Source organism: Oncorhynchus masou, chromosome 11 (genome assembly GCF_036934945.1).
Source record: "Oncorhynchus masou masou isolate Uvic2021 chromosome 11, UVic_Omas_1.1, whole genome shotgun sequence".
Lineage (NCBI taxonomy): Eukaryota > Metazoa > Chordata > Actinopteri > Salmoniformes > Salmonidae > Oncorhynchus > Oncorhynchus masou.
This window is the reverse complement of record NC_088222.1, coordinates 6265089-6286890: the sequence shown is the minus strand read 5'-3', so window position 1 is coordinate 6286890 and position 21802 is coordinate 6265089. Positions and strand designations below refer to the sequence as shown.

Genomic DNA, 21802 nt, shown 5'->3' with positions numbered 1-21802 from the left:
AAGTCTCTGAGGGGCATGGACTGGAGCAGTGAAGTCTCTGAGGGGCGTTGACTGGAGCAGTGAAGTCTCTGAGGGGCGTTGACTGGAGCAGTGAAGTCTCTGAGGGGCGTTGACTGGAGCAGTGAAGTCTCTGAGGGGCGTTGACTGGAGCAGGGAAGTCTGAGGGGCGTTAACTACAGCAGTGAAGTCTCTGAGGGGCGTTGACTAGAGCAGTGAAGTCTCTGAGGGGCGTTGACTGGAGCAGTGAAGTCTCTGAGGGGCGTTGACTGGAGCAGTGAAGTCTCTGAGGGGCGTTGACTAGAGCAGTGAAGTCTCTGAGGGGCGTTGACTAGAGCAGTGAAGTCAGATACAGTTCCTGACGTCGCTATGCTCAGGATTGCTGAGAGGTGAGAGTCAGTAAGAGATAATCCGTGCCTTGACTTGTTATATTTCGTCACTGGAAATGTCTGTTCACATACAGTACCTCCCTATGACATCATACCTCCCTATGACATCATACCTCCCTATGACATCATACTTCTCTCTGACAGATCTCAACTGGACTGGGTTAAATACCAATCTTCCTCTTTGTCAGGGAGGTCCTCCTCTGCAATATGACACCACACACACACACACACACATGATTGATTCATAGAGTGATTGATTCATGGAGTGATTAATTTATAGAGTGATTGATTCATGGAGTGATTGATTCATAGAGTGATTGATTCATAGAGTGATTGATTTATAGAGTGATTGATTCATAGAGTGATTGATTTATAGAGTGATTGATTCATAGAGTGATTGATTCATAGTCATGGCTCTATGTAGTACTGTGGAATAGAGTTCCATGTAGTCATGGCTCTATGTAGTACTGTGGAATAGAGTTCCATGTTGTCATGGCTCTATGTAGTACTGTGGAATAGAGTTCCATGTAGTCATGGCTCTATGTAGTACTGTGGAATAGAGTTCCATGTAGTCATGGCTCTATGTAGTACTGTGGAATAGAGTTCCATGTAGTCATGGCTCTATGTAGTACTGTGGAATAGAGTTCCATGTAGTCATGGCTCTATGTAGTACTGTGCGCCTCCCACAGTCTGTTCTTGACTTGGGGACTATGAAGAGACCTTTGATGGCCTGTCTTGTGGTGGTTGTCCAAGCTGTGAGCCATTAGTTTAGACAGACACCTTGGTGCATTCAGCTTGTCAACACCTCTCACAAAGACAGGTAATGATGATGTCAATCTCTCCTCCACTTTGAGCATGAGAGACTTACATGCATATTAATGTTAGCTCTCTGTGTACATTTAAGGCCAGCCGTGCTGCCCTGTTCTGAGACAATTGTAATTTTCCGAGGTCCCTCCCTGACCACATGACTGAACAGTAGTCCAAGTGCGTCAAAACTAGGGCCTGTAGGACCTGCCTTGTTGATAGTGTTGTTAAGAAGGTAGAAACTAGGACCTGTAGGACCTGCCTTGTTGACAGTGTTGTTAAGAAGGTAGAAACTAGGGTCTGTAGGACCTGCCTTGTTGATAGTGTTGTTAAGAAGGTAGAAACTAGGGCCTGTAGGACCTGCCTTGTTGATAGTGTTGTTAAGAAGGTAGAAATTAGGGCCTGTAGGACCTGCCTTGTTGATAGTGCTGTTAAGAAGGTAGACACTAGGGCCTGTAGGACCTGCCTTGTTGATAGTGTTGTTAAGAAGGTAGAAACTAGGCCCTGTTGGACCTGCATGGTTGATAGTGTTGTTAAGAAGGTAGAAAAATGGGCCTGTAGGACCTGCCTTGTTGATAGTGTAGTTAAGAAGGTAGAAACTAGGGCCTGTAGGACCTGCCTTGTTGATAGTGTTGTTAATAAGGTAGAAACTAGGGCCTGTAGGACCTGCCTTGTTGATAGTGCTGTTAAGAAGGTAGAAACTAGGGCCTGTAGGACCTGCCTTGTTGATAGTGTTGTTAAGAAGGTAGAAACTAGGGCCTGTAGGACCTGCCTTGTTGATAGTGTTGTTAAGAAGGTAGAAACTAGGGCCTGTAGGACCTGCCTTGTTGATAGTGCTGTTAAGAAGGTAGAAACTAGGGCCTGTAGGACCTGCCTTGTTGATAGTGCTGTTAAGAAGGTAGAAACTAGGACCTGCCTTGTTGATAGTGTTGTTAAGAAGGTAGAGTAGCGCTTTATTATGGACAGACTTCTCCCCATCTTAGCTACTGTTGCATCACCATCACTTGCTCAATTTACACATTATTTATTACAAGATTTAGTTGAGGTTTATGGTTTAGTGGATGATTTGTCCCAAATAAAATGCTTTTCGTTTTTTGAAATATTTAGGACAAACTTATTCCTTGCCACCCATTCTGAAACTAACTGCAGCTCTTTGTTAAGTGTTGCAGTCATTTCAGTTGCTGTAGTAGCTGACGTGTATAGTGTTGAGTCATCTGCATACATAGACACTCTGGCTTTCCTCAAAGACAGCTGCCCTGGGGAATTCTTGATTCTACCTGGACTATGTTGGAGAGGCTTCCTTTAAAGAACACCCCCTGTGTTCTGTTAGACAGGTAACTCTTTATCCACAAACAATATAGCAGGGGGTGTAAAGCCATTACACGTGTTTTTCCAGCAGCAGACTTTGACCGATAATGTCAAAGCCGCACTGAAATCTAACAAAACAGCTCTTTTTTATCATACATTTCTCTCAGCCAGTCATTTGTGTAAGTGCTGTGCTTGTTGAATGTCCTTCCCTATAAACGTGCTGAACGTCTGTTGTCAATTTGTTTACACTAAAATAACATTGTATCTGTTCAAACACTATTTTTTCCAAAAGTTGAATAAGGCTTGATAACAGGCTGATTGGTCGGCTATGTGAGCCAGTACATGGGGCTTTACTTATTCTTGGGTAGTGGAATTAATTTCGTTTCCCTCCAGGCCTGAGGGCACACACTTTCTAGTAGGCTTAGATTGAAGATATGCCAATATCGTCCACTATTATCCTCAGTCATTTCCCATCCAAGTTGTCAGACCCCGGTGGCTTGTCATTGTTGATAAGACAACAACAATTGTTTCATTTTTTTCCCCACACTCACTGTACAGAATTCAAAATTACAGTGCTGGTCTTTCATAATTTGATCAGTTATACTTCGATGTGTAGTTGTTGCCGGGGCGTCATGTCTTAGTTTGCTAATCTTGCCAATGAAAACATTAATTATAGTTCGACACTGGACATGAATGTCAGAAGCTAGCAGATTCATTACTTACCAACAACAGCTGTCAATTGCAATAAACAACATCACGTTTTGAAGTTCACTTTCCCAACAACAACACCATCATCATCATGAATCTAGCAACGAAGTTTATTAGCACATTTCTCACACTTTCTTTAGCCGCGGAGGGAGGAAGGCCTCGGGAGAGTGCCGGTGGGTTGCCTAGCAACACGTACCTGTGAGTCAACGTCTGCGTAGCACAGACAAATTCCCATGATTTATGAATCTAAAATTACTTTGTAAAAACCCATGTCAGCTAATAAGGAGAACTATCTAACAAATAAATACATTATGGCATTCTCTAATCATAAATGTATGTAACGGTTTTCCTCCTCTTCTGAGGAAAAATAACAAGAGAACGAACAAAAACGAAACAGTTCTGTCTGGTGCAGACACAGAGACAATTAGTGACAATTACGTGACAATTAGTAAGAGACATTTTGGTACATTTGTGGGCCAAATTTTTACTTACTCAACTTAAGTGATGCAAATCACACATATGCATAGCTTTTTTTTTTTTGTATAGCAAAATCACGTCAATTTGTCTTTCCAGAAATATGTTAGTTGGGGTCTTCATGGGCAGTACTAATCACTTCCATGCGAAGGAAAACTGTGTCCGGGTTCCTAAAGGCTATACGGTATATTTCTGGAGTGTTTATTCGATGGCCTTCTTATCTATGAATGAATTTCAACGAAAAACTTTAATAAGAAAAAAGGAACATGGATTATTTTTCAAAATGTATTTAATATTAATATTCATCATTCATCAGTAGAATAAATACCCAACGGCACCTTAAAGCATATAAACGCTGTTACAAAAATACATAATAAATTGCATTGTTTTAAGATATACAGAAGTGTATTGCAAAACAGGGTCTCAAGGGCCCGGAACCTGAACTCAAGGGCCCGGAACCTGAACTCAAGGGCCCGGAACCTGAACTCAAGGGCCCGGAACCTGAATCCCTTTGTTGGTCTTGCCAGCATGTGAAGAATGGGAAAGGTACATTTTGTGAAATACGTTTATTTATATATATATTTATATATTATTTATTATATGTTAAAGTTAAAGTCGAGTAGGAAGTCATCATATTTGTGACTCGAGTCCAAGTCATGTGACCTGAGTCCACACCTCTGTTTGTTGCTGTGGTTGTTTTTGTAGGTAATTAAAATCAAACCATAATAACATGTTATTTGTCACATGCTCCATAAACAGGTGAAGACTAACAGTGAAATGATTACTGATGGGTCCTTTCCCAACAATGCAGAAAGAAAGAAAATAGAGAAATAATAGAAAAAGTAATAATAAATACACAATAAGAAGCGATAACTTGGCTTTATACACAGGTAGCCTAGTGGTTAGAGTGTAGAGGCGGCAGGTAGCCTAGTGGTTAGAGTGTAGAGGTGGCAGGTAGCCTAGTGGTTAGAGTGTAGAGGTGACAGGGTAGCCTAGTGGTTAGAGTGTAGAGGAGGCAGGTAGCCTAGTGGTTAGAGTGTAGAGGTGGCAGGTAGCCTAGTGGTTAGAGTGTAGAGGAGGTAGGTAGCCTAGTGGTTAGAGTGTTGGGCCAGTAACCGAAAAGTCTAGTTTGAATATCTGAGCCAACAAGGTGAATAATCTGTGATTTGCCCTTAAGAAAGCCTCATAACCCTAGTTTGCCCCAGCGGTGCCGTACTACAATGGACGACCCTGTAAAACAAGACATTTCACTGAACCTATCCGGTGTATGTGACTAAAAATACATTTTATCATTTGTAAACAGTCCATTGTGGAACATACTGTTCACCCTCACATAGACTTGTATTGTAGTCCAATCATTCATAAGCTTATTTTGTAGTCCAATCATTCGCAGGCTTGTATTATAGTCCAATCATTCACAGGCTTGTATTATAGTCCAATCATTCGCAGGCTTGTATTATAGTCCAATCATTCACAGGCTTGTTTTGTCGTCCAATCATTGATAGGCTTTCTATTACAGTCCACTCATTCATGCACAGTCTGTCTGTCCTTCAAGCATTGCAAATGGAAGACACTTCCACATTCTGCTCAGAGGTGAATAAGTCAAATTAAAGTGTTATACTGTATGTAAAATAAATCAAAGTGTATAGTGTAGCAGGTAATATCAATACTGTACGGAAGTAAGATATTTATAATATAGTTAACACGGTAATGCAACAGATTTGTTTGGGTAATTTGTAGGAAATATTGTCCAAATCCTCCAAACTACTTTAACCCAAAGTCCCATATGATCATATAATGATTATATATTGATTAGTGGCCTTTTTTATTCGCTAAAACACGTGACTTGAGTGTACAGGGAAAGCTAGCTTGATTCAATATAATTGTTGATATACTGTAATATCTCCTGCTGTATAAATAAAGCTTGATTTGATTCGAAAGAATCACAACACTTCAACTACTACTTCCTTGAACATTCTACAGACCCCCCCCCCCCCAAAAAAAAACCACACAAAAAAAACACGAGTGTCCTGTGTTTCATATATATTTCCACACTGTGGGGTTGGAATAATACTGTGAAATTGATAAAATTATGATAATGCCCTGTTGGTGTAAGAGCTGTTTGAAAAGACAGCCAGAAGTTTCAGCCTGTTTTGGTGGGATGGAGTTTTGATAGACCAATAAGAAAGAGAGTTCCAAACCTCTCTACCAATAACAGCTAGTTTTCAGTTTCCCCACTCCCCACTCTGGTGACATCACCAGGCGGTAAATGAGTTAATAGACCAATAAGAAAGAGAGTTCCAAACCTCTCTACCAATAACAGCTAGTTTTCAGTTTCCCCACTCCCCACTCTGGTGACATCACCAGGCGGTAAATGAGTTAATAGACCAATAAGAAAGAGAGTTCCAAACCTCTCTACCAATAACAGCTAGTTGTCAGTTTCCCCACTCCCAGACACTCCCAGCAAAAAAATGTATTATAAAAAAAAAAAACTCTTTGCTAAGAATCCATTTTTGTTTCTTTTTGACCATTTTGATTGAAAACAATCACAGAGTGAGATCCTTGTTACCCAGAAATGAGTTAATATTGAGATAATAACAGCTGCATTGGGACCTTTAGTTAATAACCATAACCGCTTATGGAAAACAAAAACTAAAGACACGTTTCAATAGTACAGAGAAAGAGTCTAAAGAAGGTTTGAACACTTAACTTGTGGGGCACTGTATTTTCTACGATAAATGACAGTATTGGTGCCGGCGTAGAATGTGTTGTTTCTTGTCAAGTCTATGAGCGGTGGTATGAGGGCTAGTGGGAAAAGGCTGGTGTGAGGAGGTGCTGTTGTCTTTATTTGGGCCTTGGAGGATGTTGGTCAGCCTGGTCCTCTTCATCTACACTGAGATCCAGATGCAGGTTCTCCAGAGTCTGTCTCATTTGCATGGTGGACTCCTTACGTCTGCAGAGCAAATGAGGGTGTGTTTGTGTGCTGCAGATCAAACAGTATCACTCTCTCTCTGCTCGCTGCTCTCCCTCTGCTCTCCCCCTCTGATCTCCCCCTCTGGTCTCCCCCTCTGGTCTCCCCCTCTGGTCTCCCCCTCTGGTCTCCCTCTCTGATCTCCCTCTCTGATCTCCCCCTCTGATCTCCCTCTCTGATCTCCCTCTCTGATCTCCCTCTCTGATCTCCCTCTGATCTGTCTCTCTTTCTAGTCTCTCTTTCTAGTCTCTCCCTCTCTGATCTCCGTCTCTCTCTTTCATTGAACCTTTATTTTCTAAACCACGTACTTGAGTTGAAGGTGCTGATCCAGGAGCTGTCTCTGTAGTCTGTTGGAGGTCTCTCTCTCCTCTGTCAGTTCTCTCTGGGTGTGACGGTACTGAGTGTCTCTACGACTGGACTCCTCCTCCGCCTCGTTCAGCTGACGCTTCAGGGAACGCATCCTCTGGGTCATCTGATGGAGAGAGGTCATAGGTCATTGGGTCAACTTCAAAGGGCTACCATATCAAACTGCACATTACAACACTCAGAGGTATAACAGAGGTATCACGTCAATAAATAACATCCACTTATACAAAGTTATCTCATTAAACATTATTATTTAACAAGAGATCCTGTAGATCCTATCAGGAACACAGTATAAATAAACTTGTGTTTATAGACAAAATGAATGTAAATAGGATTCACTGTCCCCCATCTGACATGGCTCTCCTGTGTTAGTAACTATAAAGTGTCCTGGCAGGTCCTTCTACTTCGTACCACACACACACACACACACACACACACACAGACACAGACAGACACAGTCCTACTAGCGTAGTGGTGGTGTTAGTGCAGGTATCCTACCAGGTCCTTCTGCTCTGTAACGATCTTCTGTTCCTCCTCCAGCTGACCAGACAGTTCGCTGATCTTCCTCTCCAGTTTACTGATGGTGTTGCTCATCACCACCTTGTTCCTGCACAGGAGAACTCTGTTAACACACCAGTCCACAAACACTGTGTCGTCGTCCTGTAGATACAAAAGGAGACGTACCTCTCCTCCACTCTGAGAGCGTTCTCCAGCTCCTTGACCCGGCTCTCTGTCTTAGTGATCACATCCACCTGGACTCTGGAGCTGTGAAGCTCCTCCATCGCCACACGCATGTCACGCAGCTACAGTACACCACAGGAAGGAATGTTACAGTACACCACAGGAAGGAATGTTACAGTACACCACAGGAAGGAATGTTACAGTACACCACAGGAAGGAATGTTACAGTACACCACAGGAAGGAATGTTACAGACACCACAGGAAGGAATGTTACAGACACCACAGGAAGGAATGTTACAGTACACCACAGGAAGGAATGTTACAGTACACCACAGGAAGGAATGTTACAGTACACCACATGAAGGAATGTTACAGTACACCACAGGAAGGAATGTTACAGTACACCACAGGAAGGAATGTTACAGTACACCACAGGAAGGAATGTTACAGTACACCACAGGAAGGAATGTTACAGTACACCACAGGAAGGAATGTTACAGTACACCACAGGAAGGAATGTTACAATACACCACAGGAAGGAATGTTACAATACACCACATGAAGGAATGTTACAGTACACCACAGGAAGGAATGTTACAGTACACCACAGGAAGGAATGTTACAGTACACCACAGGAAGGAATGTTACAGTACACCACAGGAAGGAATGTTACAGACACCACAGGAAGGAATGTATAGATGGATCACATAGCTACACCACAGGCTAACGTCCCCACCCTGCAGGCTAGAACAGTTCCCAGTGAAAACCCAGCCGTAGTTAGTGTACTGTACCGTACCTGTCTCGCCAGGTTGATCTTCTCACTGTCCAGCTGCTCATTCACATATTTCTCCTGAATCAACTTCAGCTGGAGCTGATCTGTCTGTGAAGAACACAACAGTCTGTTTTAGATAGTTCTTCACACCCACTGGGGCACGTCCTCAACAACACAACCCTGTCCCCATTCGCCGCTGCTGAATCAGATCAACATCAGAATATAATTACCTCTCACTGGCCAGGCATCAGTCAAGGAATCTGGGATTCAGTTAAAGTGCCCGAAGATTACTTTTCATATTTAAATGATTTATGAGAATGTTTTGACTAACTATATTAATTGACTTGAACAGAGAACAGAAAAACAATGGTTCAGTGTGGCATAGTGGTCAGGGTTCAGCGGTGAGAGGTCAGCTGTAGGCAGGCAGACAGACGTACCTGCTCGATGGCTCTCTTGTGCTTCCTGGCCCAACTCTGTTCACTGTCCTGCATCTCCTCCAGGTCGCTCTCAAGATCTATCGCTTTCTCCTGTGAAAGGAGAAACACGTCAACCAATCAATCAATCGAATCGATCTATATAACACCTTTTCTACATCGGCAGTTATCATTAAACACGATCAATCAGACGTCCTTAGAAAGCTTTTTCCCCTGCAGTTGTCATTAAACACAATCAATCACACGCCCTTAGAAAGCTTTTCCCCCAGCAGTTGCAAATAAACACAATCAATCACACGTCCTTAGAAAGCTTTTTCCCCAGCAGTTGTCATTAAACACAATCAATCACACGTCCTTAGAAAGCTTTTTTTCCCAGCAGTTGTCATTAAACACGATTAATCACACGTCCTTAGAAAGCTTTTTCCCCAGCAGTTGTCATTAAACACAATCAATCACACGTCCTTAGAAAGCTTTTTCCCAGCAGTTGTCATTAAACAAGATCAATCACACGTCCTTAGAAAGCTTTTCCCAGCAGTTGTCATTAAACACAATCAATCACACGTCCTTAAAAAGCTTTTCCCCCAGCAGTTGTCATTAAACACGACCAATCACACGTCCTTAGAAAGCTTTTTCCCAGCAGTTGTCATTAAACACGATCAATCACACGTCCTTAGAAAGCTTTTTCCCAGCAGTTGTCACGGTGCTTTGACAGTAACTCTGCATTGACCTCAAAGACGAAGCTGAAGCAGAACTACGTCCATTTATCTGTATTCTAGAGTTACACGTAACCGCCAAAATAAAGGAAACACTTGAGTAAACGAAGGACCCAAAAGTATATGGAAAGCAGGTGGTTCCTGAGTTAATTAAGCAATTAACATCCCGTCATGCTTAGGGTCGGTCATGTATATAGCAAGTCCCAATTGTCCATTATTTTGGCTACCATGGCTAGAAGAGATCTCAGTGACTTTGAAAGAGGTGCTGTGTGTGTGGGCGTATCTCAGTCGACAGATCTCAACACTTATGGGAGATTCTGGACTGGCACCTGAGACCAGTGTTTTCCACCACCGTCAACAACACACCAAATGCTGGAATTTCTCGTGGAAGAAATGGTGTCGCATTCCTCCAATTGAGATCCAGACACCTGTAGAATGTATGCTGAGGTGCATTGAAAATGTTCTGGAGTCACATGGTGGCCCAACACCCTATTAAGACACTATGTTGGGTTTCCATTATTTTGGCAGTTACCTGTTCATCTACAGTATATCGCCCAAGGTTCATACAGTCTACTGTCTCTATATCTACAGTATATCTCCCAAGGTGTATACAGTCTACTCTCTCTATATCTGCATTATATCTCCCAAGGTTCATACAGTCTACTCTCTCTATATCTACAGTATATCTCCCACGGTTCATACAGTCTACTCTCTCTATATCTACAGTATACCTCCCAATGTTCATACAGTCTACTCTCTCTCTATCTACAGTATCATACAGCCTACTGTCTCTATATGTACAGTATCATACAGTCTACTGTTTCTATATCTACAGTATCATGCAGCCTACTGTCTCTAGATCTACAGTATCATACAGTCTACTGTTTCTATATCTACAGTATCATACAGCCTACTGTCTCTATATCTACAGTATCATACAGTCTACTCTCTCTATATCTACAGTATATCTCCCACGGTTCATACAGTCTACTCTCTCTATATCTACAGTATCATACAGTCTACTCTCTCTATATCTACAGTATATCTTGCTTGGCCAGGTCCTCTTTAGACTGGGCTTAGGGTTTATGGTGCTCTCTGTCTGTCTGTACCAACCTGAGCCTGTTTGAGTTGCTTGTCCAGGTCTTCCTTGGTCTGTGCAGCCGTCTGTAGCTCCATGGTCAGGTCCTCCACGCTCCTCTCTGCCTGCTTCAACTGCAGCTGAACTCTCTCTCTCAGCTGGATCTCCTCCTCCAGGGAACGCTCCTTATCTATCAGCTTACCAGACACCTGACAACACATACAGTTATCTATCAGCTAACCTGACAACACATACAGTTATCTATCAGTTTACCTGACAACACATACAGTTATCTATCAGCTAACCTGACAACACATACAGTTATCTATCAGTTTACCTGACAACACATACAGTTATCTATCAGCTAACCTGACAACACATACAGTTATCTATCAGTTTACCTGACAACACAAACAGTTATCTATCAGCTTACCTGACAACACAAACAGTTATCTATCAGCTTACCTGACCCCTGACAACACAAACAGTTATCTATCAGCTTACCTGACAACACAAACAGTTATCTATCAGCTTACCTGACCCCTGACAACACATACAGTTATCTATCAGCTTACCTGACAACACATACAGTTATCTATCAGCTTACCTGACAACACATACAGTTATCTATCAGTTTACCTGACAACACATACAGTTATCTATCAGCTTACCTGACACCTGACAACACATACAGTTATCTATCAGCTAACCTGACCCCTGACAACACAAACAGTTATCTATCAGTTTACCTGACAACACATACAGTTATCTATCAGCTTACCTGACACCTGACAGAGTAGAACAGAGTGTAAGAAATATACAATACACATAGTGTAATAAAGAATACTATACTCATGCGTAAATCAGAACAATCACATATGGACACATTTTACAGTATGGGTCAGGTAGGCGACACAATCACGATGGCTGTAAGCACGTTTCCACTGAAGCAGAAATGATCTGCATTTGACTACAGTGAGACCCGTAAGGCCCGTGTACTCATCTACCTGTCCCTGGAGACGGCTGACAGTCTGCTGGGCTCTCTGCAGCTCCTGACCCTTCTCCAGTATCGTCTCTTCCAGCTCCTTTACCCTCAGCTGGTCACCATCTCGTAGCTTCTGGTACAGACTGAGCTCTGCTGAGGCTTGGGTGGCTCTCTGTTGGGCCTCCCCTAGCTGTGGAGGGAGAGTAATGTCACGCAAATATACAAAGCAAACGATCTAGGGTTAATGTAATGTACACTGAGGGTGTTACATTTAAAACTGGTCCAGTGTCTATACGGGATCTGCCCTTTTCAGTGTTAAATGAACACAATGCTTAGTGCCATGCCTTATTTGTATATTTCCCAGAGTGCCTTGACTTTCGAGTGAATTGTAGAGTTATACCCCCCGTGACTGTATTTGTTGGTGACAGAGACATGGTTATTTAATTCATCAATATTCAGTCCTGTGGCCTTTGCCCAGTGAAATGTTATCAACACATATTTCACGAGGCCTTATTTAGAGGGTCCAGTTTCACCCTAATACAGTGGCATGAAACTCCTGGTTTACAGGCCACATCAGGCCTGCAAAGTCACATTATGCTGGCTTGCAAAGTGAGTTGTAATTCCTATTGGAATCCAGCCAGAGTAGGGCTATCCAACATTTAAAATTTGTATTCACCCACAACCTACATTTAGAATGACTGAACAGGTTGGGAAGACTAAGCTATGATGCAACTTCAAGCATCTAACCTGGAACAGCCACGACAGTAATGGGAACAAGTCCAACAAAGAGATTGGACTTGTTTAGAAAAATGTTATTTATATTTGAGTAGCAAAAACATAGATATTGAAACAAAACAACAACAACAAAAATCTCCCTGCAATAGAGCATGCTGGGAAACATAATGATGGGTTTTGTTTTAATACTGCTATTAACTACAACACTGGGGTTATTTCACACCAATGAGTATTTAATTTAACACTTACAGAGTTAATGTAACTCCTGAATCAACACAAGGAAATGTTACACTTAATTCAATTTCGAATTTGAACAATCTTCAAGTTGTGGCATTGGAATTTAATTGGAATTAGAATGTTTGGAATGTTTGAATTGGAATTAGAATGTTTGGAATGTTTGAATTGGAATTAGAATGTTTGGAATGTTTAAAAAAAAATACATCTTTGTAATTTAACTGAACAAAAGTACTTGCATGATTTGTTTTTAAACCATTTTAATGTGTATTTCAATACTCCCTGAAAGCTTGAGGGAAATTAATTTGAATATGTGGAATAGTTTGGGATAATACTGAATTAGGAATTAAATTATTGGAATTTACCTAACAATAAAATTGAAAGGAAATTAAATTATCTCTGAATTTAAAGACTGACCTGAAATTTGAATAGTATTAAAAGGAATTTACAGGAGGAGGGAATTTAATTTGAATTTAATTTGTGGAATTAACCACAACCCTTGGAGCTACATTATAGGAGTGTAAAGTGAACAGTGCTGTACCTCAGACTGACTCTGATCTCTCTCTCTCTCACACACACACACACACACACACACACACACACACACACACACACACACACACACACACACACACACACACACACACACACACACACACACACACACGTATAAGTATACTAATGCAACTGTACCTCAGTCTCCAGTCTGAAGACAGTGTCACTGAGCTCTGATGTCCTCTTGTCCCGTGTCTCCTTGTCCCCCGCTAGCTCCTCCAACTGTCTCTCAGACAGCCACAGCTTCTCGGACAGCCCCTCGGCATGGAGCGTCTGCTTCTCCAGCGCCTCCTATAGGGGACATGGTGTAGGACAGACACAGAGGCTGGGGCTGAAATGGATGCACACAGGGGCTCACGCAAGGCAGACACATAGGCCCAGCTGACTGACTGACTGACAGGTCTGTGGTGGAATAGGCCCAGCTGACTGACTGGTCTGTGGTGGAATAGGCCCAGCTGACTGACAGGTCTGTGGTGGAATAGGCCCAGCTGACTGACTGGTCTGTGGTAGAATAGGCCCAGCTAACTGACAGGTCTGTGGTAGAATAGGCCCAGCTAACTGACTGACAGGTCTGTGGTGGAATAGGCCCAGCTAACTGACTGGTCTGTGGTAGAATAGGCCCAGCTGACTGACTGACTGACAGGTCTGTGGTAGAATAGGCCCAGCTAACTGACAGGTCTGTGGTAGAATAGGCCCAGCTGACTGACTGACTGACAGGTCTGTGGTAGAATAGGCCCAGCTAACTGACTGGTCTGTGGTAGAATAGGCCCAGCTGACTGACTGACTGACAGGTCTGTGGTAGAATAGGCCCAGCTAACTGACTGGTCTGTGGTAGAATAGGCCCAGCTGACTGACTGACTGACAGGTCTGTGGTAGAATAGGCCCAGCTGACTGACAGGTCTGTGGTGGAATAGGCCCAGCTGACTGACTGGTCTGTGGTAGAATAGGCCCAGCTGACTGACTGACAGGTCTGTGGTGGAATAGGCCCAGCTGACTGACTGGTCTGTGGTAGAATAGGCCCAGCTGACTGACTGACTGACAGGTCTGTGGTAGAATAGGCCCAGCTGACTGACAGGTCTGTGGTGGAATAGGCCCAGCTGACTGACAGGTCTGTGGTGGAATAGGCCCAGCTGACTGACTGACTGACAGGTCTGTGGTAGAATAGGCCCAGCTGACTGACAGGTCTGTGGTGGAATAGGCCCAGCTGACTGACAGGTCTGTGGTGGAATAGGCCCAGCTGACTGACTGACTGACAGGTATGTGGTAGAATAGGCCCAGCTGACTGACTGGTCTGTGGTAGAATAGGCCAAGCTGACTGACTGACAGGTCTGTGGTGGAATAGGCCCAGCTGACTGACTGGTCTGTGGTAGAATAGGCCCAGCTGACTGACTGACTGGGGTCTGTGGTGGAATAGGCCCAGCTGACTGACTGGTCTGGGGTAGAATAGGCCCAGCTAACTGACAGGTCTGTGGTGGAATAGGCCCAGCTGACTGACTGACAGGTCTGTGGTGGAATAGGCCCAGCTGACTGACTGACAGGTCTGTGGTGGAATAGGCCCAGCTGACTGACTGACAGGTCTGTGGTGGAATAGGACCCGCTGACTGACAGGTCTGTGGTGGAATAGGCCCAGCTGACTGACTGGTCTGTGGTAGAATAGGCCCAGCTGACTGACAGGTCTGTGGTGGAATAGGCCCAGCTAACTGACTGGGATCTGTGGTAGAATAGGCCCAGCTGACTGACTGGTCTGTGGTAGAATAGGCCCAGCTGACTGACTGACAGGTCTGTGGTGGAATAGGCCCAGCTGACTGACTGACAGGTCTGTGGTGGAATAGGCCCAGCTGACTGACTGACAGGTCTGTGGTGGAATAGGCCCAGCTGACTGACTGGTCTGTGGTAGAATAGGCCAAGCTGACTGACTGACAGGTCTGTGGTGGAATAGGCCCAGCTGACTGACAGGTCTGTGGTAGAATAGGCCCAGCTGACTGACTGGTCTGTGGTAGAATAGGCCCAGCTGACTGACTGGTCTGTGGTGGAATAGGCCCAGCTGACTGACTGGGATCTGTGGTAGAATAGGCCAAGCTGACTGACTGGGATCTGTGGTGGAATAGGCCCAGCTAACTGACTGGTCTGTGGTGGAATAGGCCCAGCTGACTGACTGGTCTGTGGTGGAATAGGCCCAGCTGACTGACTGGTCTGTGGTGGAATAGGCCCAGCTGACTGACTGGGATCTGTGGTAGAATAGGCCCAGCTGACTGACAGGGATCTGTGGTAGAATAGTCCCAGCTAACTGACTGGGATCTGTGGTAGAATAGGCCCAGCTGACTGACTGACAGATCTGTGGTAGAATAGGCCCAGCTAACTGACATATCTGTGGTAGAATAGGCCCAGCTAACTGACAGATCTGTGGTAGAATAGGCCCAGCTAACTGACAGGTCTGTGGTAGAATAGGCCCAGCTGACTGACAGGTCTGTGGTAGAATAGGCCCAGCTGACTGACTGACAGGTCTGTGGTAGAATAGGCCCAGCTGACTGACAGGTCTGTGGTGGAATAGGCCCAGCTGACTGACTGACAGATCTGTGGTAGAATAGGCCCAGCTAACTGACAGATCTGTGGTAGAATAGGCCCAGCTAACTGACAGATCTGTGGTAGAATAGGCCCAGCTAACTGACAGGTCTGTGGTAGAATAGGCCCAGCTGACTGAAAGGTCTGTGGTAGAATAGGCCCAGCTGACTGACTGACAGGTCTGTGGTAGAATAGGCCCAGCTGACTGACAGGTCTGTGGTGGAATAGGCCCAGCTGACTGACTGACAGGTCTGTGGTGGAATAGGCCCAGCTGACTGACTGACAGGTCTGTGGTGGAATAGGCCCAGCTGACTGACTGACAGGTCTGTGGTGGAATAGGCCCAGCTGACTGACTGACTGACATGTCTGTGGTGGAATAGGCCCAGCTGACTGACTGACAGGTCTGTGGTAGAATAGGCCCAGCTGACTGACAGGTCTGTGGTGGAATAGGCCCAGCTGACTGACTGGGATCTGTGGTAGAATAGGCCCAGCTGACTGACTGGGGTCTGTGGTAGAATAGGCCCAGCTGACTGACTGGGGTCTGTGGTAGAATAGTCCCAGCTAACTGACTGGGATCTGTGGTAGAATAGGCCCAGCTGACTGACTGACAGATCTGTGGTAGAATAGTCCCAGCTAACTGACTGGGATCTGTGGTAGAATAGGCCCAGCTGACTGACTGACAGATCTGTGGTAGAATAGGCCCAGCTAACTGACAGATCTGTGGTAGAATAGGCCCAGCTAACTGACAGATCTGTGGTAGAATAGGCCCAGCTAACTGACAGGTCTGTGGTAGAATAGGCCCAGCTGACTGACAGGTCTGTGGTAGAATAGGCCCAGCTGACTGACAGGTCTGTGGTAGAATAGGCCCAGCTAACTGACTGGTCTGTGGTAGAATAGGCCCAGCTAACTGACTGGTCTGTGGTAGAATAGGCCCAGCTGACTGACTGGTCTGTGGTAGAATAGGCCCAGCTAACTGACTGACAGGTCTGTGGTAGAATAGGCCCAGCTGACTGACAGGTCTGTGGTGGAATAGGCCCAGCTGACTGACTGGTCTGTGGTAGAATAGGCCCAGCTGACTGACTGACAGGTCTGTGGTAGAATAGGCCCAGCTGACTGACAGGTCTGTGGTAGAATAGGCCCAGCTAACTGACTGGTCTGTGGTAGAATAGGCCCAGCTAACTGACTGGGATCTGTGGTGGAATAGGCCCAGCTGACTGACTGGGATCTGTGGTAGAATAGGCCCAGCTGACTGACTGACAGGTCTGTGGTGGAATAGGCCCAGCTAACTGACAGATCTGTGGTAGAATAGGCCCAGCTGTCTGACTGACAGGTCTGTGGTAGAATAGGCCCAGCTGACTGACTGACAGGTCTGTGGTGGAATAGGCCCAGCTGACTGACTGACAGGTCTGTGGTAGAATAGGCCCAGCTGACTGACTGACAGGTCTGTGGTGGAATAGGCCCAGCTGACTGACTGACAGGTCTGTGGTGGAATAGGCCCAGCTGACTGACTGACAGGTCTGTGGTAGAATAGGCCCAGCTGACTGACTGGGGTCTGTGGTAGAATAGGCCCAGCTGACTGACTGGGGTCTGTGGTAGAATAGGCCCAGCTGACTGACTGACAGGTCTGTGGTGGAATAGGCCCAGCTAACTGACTGGGATCTGTGGTAGAATAGGCCCAGCTGACTGACTGACAGATCTGTGGTAGAATAGGCCCAGCTAACTGACTGACAGGTCTGTGGTGGAATAGGCCCAGCTGACTGACAGGTCTGTGGTAGAATAGGCCCAGCTGACTGACTGGGATCTGTGGTAGAATAGGCCCAGCTAACTGACTGACAGATCTGTGGTAGAATAGGCCCAGCTAACTGACAGATCTGTGGTAGAATAGGCCCAGCTGACTGACTGACAGGTCTGTGGTAGAATAGGCCCAGCTAACTGACTGACAGGTCTGTGGTAGAATAGGCCCAGCTGACTGACTGACATGTCTGTGGTAGAATAGGCCCAGCTAACTGACTGACAGATCTGTGGTAGAATAGGCCCAGCTGACTGACTGACAGGTCTGTGGTAGAATAGGCCCAGCTAACTGACAGATCTGTGGTAGAATAGGCCCAGCTAACTGACAGGTCTGTGGTAGAATAGGCCCAGCTGACTGACAGGTCTGTGGTAGAATAGGCCCAGCTGACTGACAGGTCTGTGGTAGAATAGGCCCAGCTAACTGACTGGTCTGTGGTAGAATAGGCCCAGCTAACTGACTGGTCTGTGGTAGAATAGGCCCAGCTGACTGACTGGTCTGTGGTAGAATAGGCCCAGCTGACTGACTGACAGGTCTGTGGTAGAATAGGCCCAGCTGACTGACAGGTCTGTGGTAGAATAGGCCCAGCTAACTGACTGGTCTGTGGTAGAATAGGCCCAGCTAACTGACTGGGATCTGTGGTGGAATAGGCCCAGCTGACTGACTGGTCTGTGGTAGAATAGGCCCAGCTGACTGACTGGGATCTGTGGTAGAATAGGCCCAGCTGACTGACTGACAGGTCTGTGGTGGAATAGGCCCAGCTGACTGACTGACAGGTCTGTGGTGGAATAGGCCCAGCTGACTGACTGACAGGTCTGTGGTAGAATAGGCCCAGCTGACTGACTGACAGGTCTGTGGTGGAATAGGCCCAGCTAACTGACAGATCTGTGGTAGAATAGGCCCAGCTAACTGACAGGTCTGTGGTAGAATAGGCCCAGCTGACTGACTGACTGGTCTGTGGTGGAATAGGCCCAGCTGACTGACAGGTCTGTGGTAGAATAGGCCCAGCTAACTGACTGACAGGTCTGTGGTAGAATAGGCCCAGCTGACTGACTGACAGGTCTGTGGTAGAATAGGCCCAGCTGACTGACTGACTGGTCTGTGGTAGAATAGGCCCAGCTGACTGACTGACAGGTCTGTGGTAGAATAGGCCCAGCTGACTGACAGGTCTGTGGTAGAATAGGCCCAGCTGACTGACTGACAGGTCTGTGGTAGAATAGGCCCAGCTGACTGACAGGTCTGTGGTGGAATCTGATTATGGAGAAGCCTATACTGTACCTCAGCGTCCTGTATCTTATTCTTCAGAGACTGCTGCAGGAAGTTGAAGGCGTATTCCTGGGTGTTGGCCTCCACCATCATCTCTCTGGCCTCGGTCAGCTCCGTCTGGAGGAAACATAGATGAGATCAGCTCTCTATGACATCGTCAATGTTTCAACAGTTCGAAAGCACAACCACTAGTGTTTGACTTGAGCTGAAATAGGTGCTGGGTGCCGGTCCTGTTTATATTCAGGTGCAGGATCTCCACAGTATTGTTGTCATATTCTATAACAGGAGATGAAGCAGGAGGGAAGGAGGGGAGGGAGGGAGGGAGGGAGGGAGGGAGGGAGGGAGGGAGGGAGGGAGGGAGGGAGGGAGGGAGGGAGGGAGGGAGGGAGGGAGGGGGAGGGAGGGGGGGAAGGACAGGAGGGAGGGGGAGGGGGAGGGAGGGAGGGAGGGAGGGAGGGAGGGAGGGAGGGAGGGAGGGAGGGAGGGAGGGAGGGAGGGGGAAGGACAGGAGGGAGGGAGGGGGAAGGACAGGAGGGAGGGGAGGGGGAAGGACAGGAGGGAGGGAGGGAGGGAGGGAGGGAGGGGGAAGGACATGAGGGGAGGGAGGGAGGGAGGGAGGGAGGGGGGGAAGGACAGGAGGGAGGGAGGGAGGGAGGGAGGGAGGGAGGGAGGGAGGGAGGGAGGGAGGGGAGGGAGGGAGGGAGGGAGGGAGGGAGGGAGGGAGAGGGGAAGGGGGAGGGAGGGAGGGAAGGACAGGAGGGGAGGGAAGGAGGGAGGGAGGGGGGGAGAGGGGAAGCAGGTGCAGGATCTCCACAGTATTTTTGTCATATTCTATAACAGGAGCTGAAGCAGTAGGAGATTTGAGGCGCTGGTACATTCACATTTTAGCACCTTTCTCCAGAGTGACTTACAGGGGAAATTAGGGTTAAGTGCCTTGCTCAAAGGGCACATCGATAGATTGTTCACCTAGTCAGCTCAGGGATTCAAACCAGCAACCTTTCAGCTACTGGCCCAACGCTCTTAACCTGAACTATTTGAGATCAGGCGTACTCAGGTCGGTGTGGTCGTAAGCGAAAAAACTTTCTCTTGGTACACTATATAAAGTCAAAGTGAGTCTTGATTAACAGCTGTTGCATTTTCACCATTTCGATAAGCATCTTTGTGTCACTCAAAAAGTGGAAGAAATTGCATATACTGTAGCCATAATTTGTAGCACAGATGGTTGGATGAAATACAAAACAAACCTGACTCAGTGTTGTAAGATAATCCTTCTATCCAGCTCCATTAAAGAGTGTCAGAAGAATATACACAGTGTAGTTTATGTGTAGTCCAGTGGTACACAGTGTAGTTTCTGTGCAGTCCAGTGGTACACAGTGTAGTTTCTGTGTCGTCCAGTGGTACACAGTGTAGTTTCTGTGTCGTCCAGTGGTACACAGTGTAGTTTCTGTGCAGTCCAGTGGTACACAGTGTAGTTTCTGTGTAGTCCAGTGGTACACAGTGTAGTTTCTGTGTAGTCCAGTGGTACACAGTGTAGTTTCTGTGTAGTCCAGTGGTACACAGTGTAGTTTCTGTGTAGTCCAGTGGTACACAGTGTAGTTTCTGTGTAGTCCAGTGGTACACAGTGTAGTTTCTGTGTAGTCCAGTGGTACACAGTGTAGTTTCTGTGTAGTCCAGTGGTACACAGTGTAGTTTCTGTGTAGTCCAGTGGTACACAGTGTAGTTTCTGTGTAGTCCAGTGGTACACAGTGTAGTTTCTGTGTAGTCCAGTGGTACACAGTGTAGTTTCTGTGTAGTCCAGTGTTACACAGTGTAGTTTCTGTGTAGTCCAGTGGTACACAGTGTAGTTTCTGTGTAGTCCAGTGGTACACAGTGTAGTTTCTGTGTAGTCCAGTGGTACACAGTGTAGTTTCTGTGTAGTCCAGTGGTACACAGTGTAGTTTCTGTGTAGTCCAGTGGTACACAGTGTAGTTTCTGTGTCGTCCAGTGGTACACAGTGTAGTTTCTGTGTAGTCCAGTGGTACACAGGGTAGTTTCTGTGCAGTCCAGTGGTACACAGTGTAGTTTCTGTGCAGTCCAGTGGTACACAGTGTAGTTTCTGTGCAGTCCAGTGGTACACAGTGTAGTTTCTGTGCAGTCCAGTGGTACACAGTGTAGTTTCTGTGTAGTCCAGTGGTACACAGTGTAGTTTCTGTGCAGTCCAGTGGTACACAGTGTAGTTTCTGTGTAGTCCAGTGGTACACAGTGTAGTTTCTGTGTCGTCCAGTGGTACACAGTGTAGTTTCTGTGTAGTCCAGTGGTACACAGTGTAGTTTCTGTGCAGTCCAGTGGTACACAGTGTAGTTTCTGTGTAGTCCAGTGTTACACAGTGTAGTTTCTGTGTAGTCCAGTGGTACACAGTGTAGTTTCTGTGTAGTCCAGTGGTACACAGTGTAGTTTCTGTGTCGTCCAGTGGTACACAGTGTAGTTTCTGTGTAGTCCAGTGGTACACAGTGTAGTTTCTGTGTAGTCCAGTGGTACACAGTGTAGTTTCTGTGTAGTCCAGTGGTACACAGTGTAGTTTCTGTGTAGTCCAGTGGTACACAGTGTAGTTTCTGTGTCGTCCAGTGTTACACAGTGTAGTTTCTGTGTCGTCCAGTGGTACACAGTGTAGTTTCTGTGCAGTCCAGTGGTACACAGTGTAGTTTCTGTGTAGTCCAGTGTTACACAGTGTAGTTTCTGTGTAGTCCAGTGTTACACAGTGTAGTTTCTGTGTAGTCCAGTGGTACACAGTGTAGTTTCTGTGTAGTCCAGTGGTACACAGTGTAGTTTCTGTGTAGTCCAGTGTTACACAGTGTAGTTTCTGTGTAGTCCAGTGGTACACAGTGTAGTTTATGTGTAGTCCAGAAGCCTACCTCCATAACTCTGAAGCGTTCCGTCATGGCCGTGTTGTCTCTCTCCAGCTCTACCATCCTCATCCTCATCCTACTCATCTCCATCTTGG

The 21802-nt window shown here is 46.0% G+C and overlaps 1 protein-coding gene across 3 annotated transcripts in view; it reads right to left on the bottom strand.

The window, feature by feature from the left end:
* Positions 1-3951: 3951 nt before the first annotated feature.
* The window catches only part of LOC135548054 (cingulin-like protein 1), a 67263-nt gene continuing 49412 nt past the window's right edge, over positions 3952-21802 (bottom strand). For all 3 annotated transcript variants that reach the window (XM_064977279.1, XM_064977278.1, XM_064977280.1), the window contains 11 exons: positions 21714-21797; positions 18835-18939; positions 13344-13496; positions 11704-11871; positions 10732-10905; positions 8909-8998; positions 8496-8579; positions 7702-7820; positions 7516-7624; positions 6960-7123; positions 3952-6633 (listed from right to left, as the gene is read on the bottom strand). In XM_064977279.1, the coding sequence (XP_064833351.1) occupies positions 6525-6633; positions 6960-7123; positions 7516-7624; positions 7702-7820; positions 8496-8579; positions 8909-8998; positions 10732-10905; positions 11704-11871; positions 13344-13496; positions 18835-18939; positions 21714-21797 (1359 nt within the window). In that variant the 3' untranslated portion in view covers positions 3952-6524. The remainder of the gene's footprint in view (positions 6634-6959; positions 7124-7515; positions 7625-7701; positions 7821-8495; positions 8580-8908; positions 8999-10731; positions 10906-11703; positions 11872-13343; positions 13497-18834; positions 18940-21713; positions 21798-21802) is intronic.